Consider the following 12602-nt stretch of genomic DNA (forward strand, 5'->3'; position numbering starts at 1 on the left):
TTGACTTATTTCCATAATATTTTTATTTTAAAAATTACAGCTTAGTTTTATTCTGGAGAATATTAAAGTTTTTTCTTTACTACTATACCTTTTATGCAAATAAAATTTGGTTATTTCTTGTTCTTGTAAAATTATGTTGTTAGATTGCAACTTTTTTTTCTTCATGATTTGACTTTGTTGACTTTTGGTTTTCCTGTTAAATATATTTTTAGAAAATGTGGAAAAGGTGAATAACTATGAATACTAGTTTCTGTATTCTGTGTATCTATATCTCATGCCGTGGGCCAATAAAAACTAAATGCGGTCCAAAAAGGGCCCCCGGGACGCACATTGGTGACCAATGACATAAGCTTGAATATCTTACAGGTCTACCTCGAAGTGAAGGCGGCTGTCCAAATACTTTTGTCCATAGTGTATAGTGGTCTTCAATGGTGAGGAGGTCGCATGCGCAGTGCGGCCGGATCAGAGTCGGGTGCAGTTCCACCAGAGGAGGAAGCGGAGTTTCCGCCTGCCGAAACCCCGAGAAAAACGACACCGGCTCGGGGGGTAAATTGTTTCTAGCTTCGGTGGTTTTATTCCAGAAACACGGGTGGATCAGGGGTGGTGTTTTTTTAAGGAACAAGGGAGCACACACCGTGCACAGAAGCGACACAAGGCGGGGGGAAAGCCACTATCCACCGGCATGGCCAGGGACTACGATTACCTCTTCAAGCTGCTCATCATCGGTGACAGCGGTAAGTCGACGACGGGGATGTAGCCCGGGAAGTGGGCCTGTGTTGTTTTTTTCCCCAAAAAATGTCCAAATGCACCTCGTTTGTTTACTGAGTTGCCGGATTTAGATTTTTACTTACTATGTTTTTGATTAAATGAGTGTAAAGCACACGGAGGCCATATTTGTATGTCAGTGACAGGGCGGAGGTTGTGTGTCCGGGCTGGGCATGTCTGTCGATGAGGCCGGATATCACCAAGAGATCAGCAGTTTTTCCTTCTAATATATCCATGTCGTTGAACTATTAAAATACATTTCTATGTGCAAAACAACCATACCGTGCTTACCATGGTTAATTAACCGATATAGATACATAAGACTAGCATATTTTTGAATGGCTCACGAAGCTGTTATGTTTGCTAGCGTTAGCAGCTGGCTACGATGATATTACAAGGTTAGCTAGGTTAGCACGGCGCTAAACAACACCAAGATCACCCTTACTCGTAATAATAAAAGCATCTACAAAAAGTTTGAGAATTGCCTGTCTGATTAGAATCACGGCAGTCACGTTTAATGAAGTGATACTATCGCAGTGGTTAGTATTCATGAAAGTATGAAAGTCCGTTAAATACAATGTTGAAAGACTATTTTCTTTGCCAATATTAAACCATACATAAAGTCATAAAAGAACCACTCATTGCACATCTCGCCCTCTATTGGGCCAGAGGTTACCCTGCAGAAGTGCTTTGTGGTTCATCGACCATCCTGATGCTGGCACCGGCTCTTTATCTGTCTGCACAGCACACTGATGCCAGTGTCCCATCACTTGCATGCTGGAAGCCCAGCTGAACAAACTGGAAAAGCCATGTTCTTGTTTGTTGGCCAAAAATGCTACAACTGCTGGACATTTTTTCAGGCGCACTCACAACCATGGCTGCTCATTGTGTAGCGTGGTATGTGTTTTTCATGTTACGGGCTCCAAATGTAACCAGTAAGTCTAGGGAAAAAAGTTGCTAGATTTGTCAGTTTTTGGAAAACACTGATCCCATCTGCTTTTCTCTGGCAGGCCAGATGCATTACGAGGCAGAGCTGCAATGCTATCTTCTTTATAGAGTTGAAACAACAAGCTGCATTCACATACCGTCCCATTATGTGTTTATAGGCGAGGGTGAACAGGGAGCACCAACTCTTAACTTAGATTAACCTAAAGCTTCTTGTTTCGAGTAATCGGTAAGAAGCAACACAATTTTGGTCTGCAACATAAATGTAAAAAATGACAAAAATGTCATGAATATCTTGTTTTGCCTCAAACATAAAGATAATATATCTGCTTTCATGGATGACTAAGGGAATGAAAACATTCAATTTTTAATTAAAAACAGATTAATCAAACACCAAAATAGTTGTCAATTCATTGTATGATAGATTCATGGTCTGCCGACAACAATCCTAGTGTGAACGCTAACCGAACCACACTGAGGTGTGCACCACACTCTTAGATACATGACCCCCAGTACGCATCAAATTAATCAGCCGGATTTTCAGGACTCCTGTTTGTCTGTGAGAAGGCAAAGTTGAGTACTACTGTTAATGCTTATTACTAAAAGCAGCGGTAGTCAAAATTAATTTATAAAAATTAATTACACAAAGGATGTTTCTCCGTAAAGCCTGCATTGGAGTTTTGGACAACTTGTGCTACTTTGAAGTTTCTGTTATTGTCTGTTGTCATGGAAGCTAAAGGAAACTGATATGTTTTATGTTTGGACTAATAGAAACCCCCAGCTGACATGTACACAATAGGTACGTCCCACCCAAACTATTGACATCTGATCTGGTTAAGACATTTTTCTCTGTTTCCAGTCTAGTGCAGCACCTTTATGTGTTGGTTTTGGTGGTGATGATGATGATGAACAGTTTGTTTTTGGGTTATATTTGATCACATGACATTGTTGTGTTTGCCAGACTATAAGATTTCAGGTAATAGTCCAATTGTTTTGGGTGTCAGTACCTTGTCTTTGGGAATATCTTGAAGTGACCCTCTGTTTCCCTTGCAGGAGTGGGGAAGAGCAGTCTCCTGCTTCGATTTGCAGACAACACATTTTCAGGTGAGTATTTCCGCCTCTCTCGTAACATGAAGTCAAATACAATTGATGTTTTACTCATTGATAGACATCGTCACTTTCCTCATGCTGTACGTCTACGTAACAACCAACATCAGCTGGAATGTTCAGCAAAACCAATTTTAATAAAAAACAACAACAAAAAAACATTAAATGGGCAAATGTCAAAAACAAGGCAACACTCACAGACCAACATTATGCTGTTAATAAGTCAATAAAATCATAAATTATCCATGACAAGCTTTGCCTAGCTTGTATTATTCCTGTACTGGTAAAGCGCTCATTGCTTGGGGTTGCAGTAGTCCCTCATTTATCGTTTTTTCATTGGTTCCAGACCCGACCGGGATAAGTGAATTTGTAGGATTTCACATTTATGAACGGAAGCATAGAAAACATGTTTATGGCCTTCTAGATATGGTTTTTAACATATATTAGAGCCCTCTGGGACTTCAAATAACACCCCTAGAGTCACCTTTTTAGTCAGATTACCCCAAATAGTAGATATAATAAGAGAAAATGAGCCATAAGACTGTTTGGGTTGTGTTGGGTGGGGGGGCATGAGGTGTTACGGTTACGGAGTGTGTTACGGTTCCAACAGTGGCCCATGTTGGGGATTATTGTGCCGGTTTTGAGATCATCTAAACCTGTAATGCAGGCCGCCATGAATAAACAAATGACTGACAGTTTTTTTTTTATGCAGCTTTGAAGGCATATTTTTTCCATGAAGTCTTGGTGATTAATCCCGTCGCTGCGCTGTCGCTTGCAGGTAGCTATATCACCACAATCGGCGTAGACTTCAAGATCCGGACAGTGGAGATCAACGGGGAGAAGGTGAAGTTACAGATCTGGGATACAGCGGGACAGGAGCGCTTTCGCACCATCACGTCCACGTGAGTTGACGGAGACACAAACGCACACACTCTCTGAGGTGGAGCTGTTTTGGATGTGAATTGAACACAGAAGAGAGTGAGCATCTTCTCGTCTATTCAGCCTCGTTGTGCCAGTAGTGGAGGCGGGGCTACACGAGTGCGAGCCGTTAGCAAGCAGACACGGATATGAATGAAGGCACAACGGCGATAGTTTAGCCGAATGTCACGGTTCCAGTGTGGATGTGCGGCACACGCTTCCTCCAACACAGCCAAAGTCAAGGCAACGTATAGAAACATTACAATGATAATAATAATATAACATAATATATGATATATTATATAATCATAACAAGTAAGTGTAGGAAAACATGCGGCAATTGACTTTATTGTATGTATATGCATCTTATCGCGGCTGCACAGTGGTCGAGTGGTTAGTGCGCAGACCTCTCAGCTAGGAGACCCGAGTTCAATTCCACCCTCTGTCATCTTTGTGCGGAGTTCGCATGTTTTTGCATGCATGCGTGGGTTTTCTCCGGGTACTCCGGTTTCCTCCAACATTCCAAAAACACGCTAGGTTAATTAGCGACTCCAAATTGTCCATAGGTATGAATGTGAGTGTGAATGGTTGTTTGTCTATATGTGCCCTGGCTGAGACTCGACTTTATGAATATCATTAACTGAATTTCTTTTTTTTTTTTTTTTGTCCACTGACAAAAATACAATCTGAACTCAAACCAGACCACATTTTACTGACCACCAAGTGTCTTTTTTTTTTTTTTTTTTTTCAGTTTCATGAACGCCACCTTTTAAAGGTTCATTGTGTGTTTCTTTTAGAAGTTAAGCGCTGTTCCCTGCGTGTTAAGGTTTGTGCTCAAGCATCTTCTCCCACTGTGTCTGTAGGTACTACAGAGGCACACATGGGGTCATAGTCGTGTATGATGTCACAAGCGCAGAATCCTTCGTCAACGTCAAACGATGGTTACATGAAATCAACCAGAACTGCGACGACGTGTGCCGAATATTAGGTAAGAATCTTTCTTTGCATGCACATGTGATACATCCACTAAATAAAATCCATTAGATCCAATGGAGAGTTTAATCAATAATTTAGGCTCTACAATGATCAGCATTCAGATGAAGCGTTGACCTCTTTAATGTCTTAAACGTGTCCCCTGAAATCAATGCTAAATGTGATTGATTTAACACTGAAAATAAGATAAAGTTTACATCCTGCTCCAGTGTGCCTTATGAATTCACCAACATGTAATACGATCTTGCTTAAGCATAACAAACCACATCCTGATCTGATAAGCGGGATGGGATTTTCCATGTCAAATTTCAACGCTCAGTCCAAATGCTCAATCTGGATTAGATCGAGAGGAAGCACACAGTAAATTTCACGAAAAAAAAAACAAAAAAATGGAACATAATCCCTTCTGACATGTACTTTTTATTTTAACATTTTAGTTGTTGTATAATTGCCTAATTCAGGGGTGCTCATTAAGTCGATCGCGATCTACCGGTCGATCGTGGAGGTGGTACTGGTCGATCGCTGGTCGATCGCGGCGTGACATTAAAAAAATATCATCCCAGCATCAATGCCGTCACTTGATTGACATACAGGGCAGCCATTCAGATGACAACTGAATGTTGCCCTTCGGGCGACCAATCAAATCAAACAACGTCTCTAAGTGCAGCAGAACTTACGATGTCAGCCTATCATCCATCCCCGTTACTTGATTGACATACAGGACAACCAGTCAGATGACAACTGAATTTTGACCTTTAGGTCACCGCTCATGCGTAAACAACGATGCAAAGTGCTAAGCTAGTCGGCGAATTGCGAGATTTTAAAGCCCTCGCTAAAGTTTATGGTCACTAAAATGAGTGAAGTAGCTGGACCAAGTAAAAAGGCAAAAACTGGACCAAGTAAAAAGGCAAAAAACATATCACTTCCATACGGATATGGAATATTATACGGATATTATGATACGGATATTATCCATGACTGATAAACATTTGGAAGTGTGCTTGAGGCTGGCTATCAGCAGCTACTGTCCGGACTATGCATCCCTGGCTGGTTCAATTCAGTGCAAGTCATCAAAGTAAACTCAGGTAATTACAAAAAATGTTAATAGTTAATTATGTGTGTTTTGCAATATTGGCTCATTTGGTTATGTAAGGTACATCAACATACATTGTACGTACAAATAATCCTCAATACATTTGAAAATAAATAGATGTTTTGCATTTTTGTAGTGGGTAGATTATTTTGACTCGGTCATTTTAAAAGTAGCTCGCATGCTGAAAAAGTGTGAGCACCCCTGGCCTAATTGATACAATTTGATAAACTAATACATCTACTCTCCCTACTCACATTTATTGTTTAGTATTAGTTTAGTATTGTTTTGAGCAGCCGAGACCGCTTTTCTGTGTGACAACTTCCATTTCTGCTTTTATGTGAGATTTCAGAGTAGGACCGTTGATGTGCAAGTAAAGTGTTTTGACACACAAAAACACTCCAAAGTACCAGCCCAAGGTACTTTGCAACACTGCAGGGAAATCTAAAAACAAAGAGGACACAAAGCACCGAGACCAAAATGGCTAACCAAACATACAACAGGCGAAAAAAAAAAAAAAAAAAACAAAGAACACAAGCAAAGATAGAAAAGTCGAAACAATAGCGGAGTAGCGATACACCGTAAGTAACCGTGACGGACCTCGGTTCAGTTCCTTTTTGCTACAGTAAAGGAACAAAAATATAAAACTAAACGTATTTACTTTTGTATAAACAGATGATTTGTAAATGAATGTAAACAAACTGCAAACAATAAAACAATAGCCTTTTTACCCCAAACTGTTTTTGTCCTCGAAGGGATCTTTGTAATGTATGGTCCTAACTTTTTTGACCAAGGCCCACATATCCAAGAAAAATGTAGAATGTGGTGGGGCCACGATGCAGGACATCAAATGCAATATTTGCATTTGGAAATTTACTGGTGGGACTGCACGGTGGACAAAGTGGTTAGCATGCAGGTGTCAACAGCTAGGAGACCAGAGTTCAATTCCACCCTCGGCCATCTCTGTGTGGAGTTTGCATGTTCTCCCCGTGCATGCGTGGGTTTTCTCCGGGTACTCCGGTTTCCTCCCACATTCCAAAAACATGCTAGGTTAATTAATTCATTCATTCATTTTCTACCGCTTTTCCTCACGAGGGTCGCAGGGGTGCTGGAGCCTATCCCAGCTGTCTTTGGGCAAGAGGCAGGGTACACCCTGGACTGGTGGCCAGCCAATCACAGGGCACATATAGACAAACAACCATTCACACTCACATTCATACCTATGGACAATTTGGAGTGGCTAATTAACCTAGCATGTTTTTGGAATGTGGGAGGAAACCGGAGTACCCGGAGAAAACCCACGCATGCACGGGGAGAACATGCAAACTCCACACAGAGATGGCCGAGGGTGGGGAAAGACGAAATAAGAAGCCAAAAAGTTACCACTTCCACACAAAATAGGAGAACTCATTCATTAATTTTCTACCGATTTTTCATCACGAGGGTCGCGGGCGTGCTGGAGCCTATCCCAGCTGTCTTTGGGCGAGAGGCGGGGTACACCCTGGACTGGTGGCCAAGCCAATCACAGGGCACATATAGACAAACAACCATTCACACTCACATTCATACCTATGGACAATTTGGAGTCGCTAATTAACCTAGCGTGTTTTTGGAATGTGGGAGGAAACCGGAGTACCCGGAGAAAACCCACGCATGCACGGGGAGAACATGCAAACTCCACACAGAGATGGCCGAGGATGGAATTGAACCCTGGTCTCCTAGCTGTGAGGTCTGTGTGCTAACCACTCAACCGCCGTGCAGCCCATTTGGTTAAATTGTACATCTGAAACAACATAACAACAAAAATCTTGTAAGAGGAGGGATTGTGGCTGCACAATGGACGAGTGTTCGATTCCACCCTCGGCCATCTCTGTGAGGTATGAATGGTTGAGTGTGAATGGTTGTTTGTCTATATGTGCCCTGTGATTGGCTGGCCACAAGTCCATAGGTTCCAATGTGGGAGGAAACCGGAGTACCCGGAGAAAACCCACGCATGCACGGGGAGAACATGCAAACTCCACACAGAGATGGCCGTGGGTGGGGATTGAACCCTGGTCTCCTAGCTGTGAGGTCTGCGTGCTAACCACTAGACCGCCGTGCCGCCCGGTTACTTAATTAGCGACTCCAAATTGTCCATAGGTATGAATGTGAGTGTGAATGGTTGTTTGTCTATATGTGCCCTGTGATTGGCTGGCCACCAGTCCAGGGTGTACCCCGCCTCTTGCCCGAAGACAGCTGGGATAGGCTCCATCATGCCGGCAACCATTATGATGTTAAGCGGTAGAAAATGAATTAATTTACTCACATACTTTTATTTTGAAGTCCTGAGCTTTTACCTACTGTAGAGTGGGTGTTATGCCGATGTTCCCCGAGTGTTCCCAAGGCTGCGAGCCATACATCCAGGGGTGAGGGGGGGGCACACGTGTTGCTTTGTGTTACGACGGCGGAGTGTCGAGGAGGCTTGCTAGCTAACGTGGTAACTTTGTTTTCAGTGGGAAACAAAAACGACGACCCCAGCTCCAAGGTGGTCGAGACAACAGATGCACAGAAGTTTGCAGAACAGATGGGCATCAACCTGTTTGAGACGAGTGCAAAAGAGAACATTAATGTAGAAGAGGTAAGGCAATGTTTACCTTGCGTGGCGGGCCTTTTATACAGTATATGATGCTACAATAAATTAGCTACCCGTGTGTACGTGTTATATTTTCTGCATTATAAAAATTACAAGTTGCCCATTTTATGGAACAATTCCAATAAATATTTATTATATTATTTATATTATATTATAATTATATTAATTATAATCCAATAAATAATGTAAAAAAAATACTTCAAAAATAGCCAGAAAACATTAGTGATAATGCGGTTTCAGCATACACATACCACAATTTTTGTCTTTATTAGTGCTGTCAAATATAACAGATTTTAATCTGTTTTTAGATGAATTAATCACAATTAATCAGCTACCCTATCTGAAATATGGCCATTTTTTACTGTATTTAATGAACAGAAAAATAAATGAAAGGACAACAACATACATATACAGTCATGGGAAAGATTATTACACCACTTTCTTCAGTTTCTTGTTTATTTGAATGCCTGGTACAACTAAATGTACATGTGTTTGGACAAATATAACAATGACAACAAAAATAGCTCATAAGAGTACTTTTTGGGGTGGAATTTAACACCCTAGTTAGAATATAAGTGATTTTGAAAAATGAAGAAAAGCACGGAAGTTGCTGGATATCATGTCTTAAGTTGTCATCATTATATCTGTCCAATATAATAATAATAATAATAATATCTGTACCTTGAGTTGTATCAGGCGTTACAGTGAACTAACAAGGGTGAACATTCACGTAGCTTGGCGGTGCTTAGTTGTGCTGAAACTTCTACAGTGGAAGCATCATTCATTCGTTCTAATTGAAAGCGGTTTACTGAATCAATTTTTCCCTCATAAGAAATAATGTAAATCCAATGAATCCATTCCAGAAAGCCAAAAATGGTACAATTCCAGTTTCAAATGTACTTTACTTTATTGCTCTCTGGTTGTACTTATTGTGTGGAAATATGGGCTAATAACTATAAAAGCAATCTTCACTCGCTAAATGCACTGCAAAAAAGGCCAGTAAGGATAATTCATAATGCCGCCTACATAGAACATACTAACTCCTTATTTCTAAAATCACAAATATTTAAACTTGCTGATATAGTTCATAGTTCAAACAGCTAAAATAACACTTAAGTCTAAAAATAACCAATTAGCTAAAAATGTCATCCAATACTTCTCTACAAGAGAGGAGAAATATGATCTCAGGGAAGAAGTACATTTGAAACACTTCTATGCTAGGACTATACGTTAGGCTAGCCATAGCATTTCAGTATGTGGAATCAAACTATGGAATGGATTGAGTAAGGGAATCAAACAATGCACAACGATGAGCCAATTCAAGAAACAATACAAGCAGTTGATGTTTGCTAAATACAAGGATGAAGAGTCTTGAACCAGTCATGATGTGCTATATATATCACTATATTGACACTTACTATGGTACACATTATGTCATTGTATGGTCATATCACCTCGTACGTCGGTATGTGACAAAAAATAAAAAATATATATATTTTTAATTTTAAAAATTAATAAAATAAATTAATGAATAAATAAATAAAATAAATTTGCTAAATACAAGGATGAAGAGTCTTGAACCAGTCATGATGTGCTATATATATCACTATATTGACACTTACTATGGTACCCATTATGGCATTGGATGCTCATATCACCTCCTACTTCAGTACAGGACAAATTTTTTTTTTTTTTAATAAAAAAAAAATGTTGTTAAATTTTGTTAAAAAAAAATTGTAAAAAAATTGGAATGTTTTTTTGTAAAAAAAATTTACAAAAAAACATTCCTATTTTTTTTTTACAATTTTTTTTTACAAAATTTAACAAAAATTCAAATAAAATTCAAATAAAAAAATTGTAAAAAACTAGGAATGTTTTTTTGTAAAAAATTTTTACAAAAAAACATTCCTATTTTTTTACAATTTTTTTTTATTTGAATTTTTTTATTTATTTATTTATTTTACCTTAAACCATATTAGGAAAGCAGGAAGTGAACAAATGTAACAGTTACTGATTGTAAAAGTACCAGATGGAGGGGTAGGATTTAATAAGCTTTGCTTCTTCCTACTCCTTTCGGACATGTGGAACTGTGAACTGATTATGTGATGCATTCAATTGTAATCTGATGCATGTTCAAATGAAATAAAACCATTACCATAACCTATGACTGACGCCGATATCCCGTATCAACATTTACGCCCGTGCGCCTCTGTCTTGTGCTTCCAGAGTGACGTGTTGTGTCTCTTCTCCTCTGTTGTGTTTTTGCGTTGTCGTGTAGATGTTCAACTGCATCACAGAGCTGGTGCTCCGAGCCAAGAAGGAAGTGCTGGCCAAGCAGCAGCAGCAGCAACAGAACGACGTGGTCAAACTCACCCGGAACAGTAAACGGAAGAAAAAGTGCTGCTAGCAAAGCCCAAAAGCCCAAATCTCCCGAACGGGCCGGCGGGCATCAATTGTTCACGCTCGCATACTCACAAGGATGGGGACTCAGAACGTCTAAATTAAAGAGCAAGATAAAGATTTAATAAAAATATACGCTAAAGATAATAAAAAAAAAATAATTGTCCCCTTTGGACAAAGTAATCATGAAGAAATATATGTACAGATTTTATTATTCAACGTCCGATTCAAGTCTTATTTGGAATTTAGCAGACGGGCCGGGAACAGAATTGATCTGCATCCTGACAGTGACTGCCATATTGCTTCGGTAATACATCCACCCATTTCCCATAATCCCATTCTTCCTTCTCACACTGTACGGGACGTTCAGCGCTCCAGGAGAAAGGGATTCTCTTTCTTTCTAGGATGGGGAGAAGGTTGTCTGGTGGACAGACACGGCTTTATTACCACAGCTCACGCCAACAAATCATTCACTAGTAGGATTTTTTGTTGTTTTTTTTTTTGTTTTTTTTTGGATGGCGGGATGATGATTGGTAGATGACTTTAGCAACTGGACACGGCCGGTGACTTCTCATTTTTTGTATTTTTTGCCTCTGTTTTGCCAAGCGTTATGTCATACCCCCCCACACCCCCCACCCAAGTAGCGCTGAGTCAAACTGTTTGGTTTTACTTTGCTTTTTTTTTAAGTGAGACTTACTTATACTTCAAATTTACATTTTAGTTCCTCTCATTTTTTTTTTTTTTTTTTTTTTTTTTTTAAACTGTGATACTGCCAATGTTATCAAGAAAAAAATACAACTTCAGCGGTGCGCCTCGCCAGCTTACCCTAACCCGCCGCTCCCCTCACTGGCCTGACTTGCCATCAACACGAGGAAAAACGCTTACTCTGCAAAATCCAAGGGTGCCAATGCAACTGCCCAGCGTCTTCTTACGGATATCTGGGCATGTACCATCGGACAGGCGGATTTGGGGGGGGGTGGGGACACCACAACACAACATGCATCCATGCTTCTCTTGTGTTCCCTCGGCTTGAAGAGTGTTCTCTAACAGACTAAAAACCAAAGGTCGGTTTGTCGCCATGTTTGCCCTGCATGTTACCCTTTCCACCAAAATGGCGCCCCGTGACGAGGGGGGGAGGAGTTTGGGAGATGCAGACGTGACTTACAGGTTCATAACTACTCATAGAGAGTATGTGTGTGTGTGTACTATATGTATAAACACACATACAGTATATATCAGCCAAATAGTCCCATGCTATAAAGGTGACCCGGTTGCTCATCATCTGTGGTTTGCTGTACACTGGAGTTTAAAAAAAAAAAAAAAAAAAAAAGAGAAAAGATGTACTATTCATTTTTCGCCCTACATGAGTTTAATCAGTAATAAACGTTTTAAAAGGAATAAATATTTGACACATAACAACTGATGTCATCTGTCAGTGACTTGTGGCCTGACTATTTTCAACCTGTGTCTATTTTTGGATTCCTGTGAAGAATAAAAAAAAAATGTGTGGGAGAATGTGTAGTTTTTTTTTTCTTTAAAGTAAACTAATATTTCAAAAATCACCACTTTGTTTTTTTTCTTCGTCATAATATTACAAAAAAATTTTTTTTTTTAAATTTAATATTAACTAATGTGATTTTTTTTAACTTAATTTTCAACCTGTGTCTATTTTTGGATTCCTGTGAAGAATAAAAAAAAAATGTGTGGGAGAATGTGTTTTTTTTTCTTTAAAGTAAACTAATATTCCAAAAA

General features: G+C 39.7%; 1 protein-coding gene across 2 annotated transcripts; it reads left to right on the plus strand.

Moving 5' to 3' along the window:
• Positions 1–425: 425 nt before the first annotated feature.
• On the plus strand, positions 426–12210 carry rab35b (RAB35, member RAS oncogene family b). Of its 2 annotated transcripts, XM_058069885.1 has the most exons (6): positions 438–734; positions 2764–2814; positions 3596–3719; positions 4599–4723; positions 8311–8435; positions 10729–12210. In XM_058069885.1, exons 1-6 carry the CDS (start codon positions 683–685, stop codon positions 10855–10857), a joined length of 606 nt encoding a protein of 201 aa, XP_057925868.1. In that variant the 5' UTR covers positions 438–682; the 3' UTR covers positions 10858–12210. The 2 variants fall into 2 exon arrangements, with proteins under 2 accessions (XP_057925869.1, XP_057925868.1); XM_058069886.1 differs by lacking the exon at positions 8311–8435 and having other exon boundaries at positions 426–734.
• Positions 12211–12602: the final 392 nt, after the last annotated feature.

This window comes from Doryrhamphus excisus, chromosome 4, assembly GCF_030265055.1.
Source record: "Doryrhamphus excisus isolate RoL2022-K1 chromosome 4, RoL_Dexc_1.0, whole genome shotgun sequence".
Taxonomy (NCBI): Eukaryota; Metazoa; Chordata; class Actinopteri; order Syngnathiformes; family Syngnathidae; genus Doryrhamphus; species Doryrhamphus excisus.

Excerpts from the sequence above, each read along its gene's own strand:
- rab35b (XM_058069885.1), top strand. The coding sequence starts at position 683 with ATGGCCAGGGACTACGATTACCTCTTCAAGCTGCTCATCATCGGTGAC. Across the intron at positions 2,815-3,595 it reads TGCAGACAACACATTTTCAG|GTAGCTATATCACCACAATC; the intron begins GTGAGTATTTCC and ends TGTCGCTTGCAG. Across the intron at positions 8,436-10,728 it reads AGAACATTAATGTAGAAGAG|ATGTTCAACTGCATCACAGA; the intron begins GTAAGGCAATGT and ends GTTGTCGTGTAG.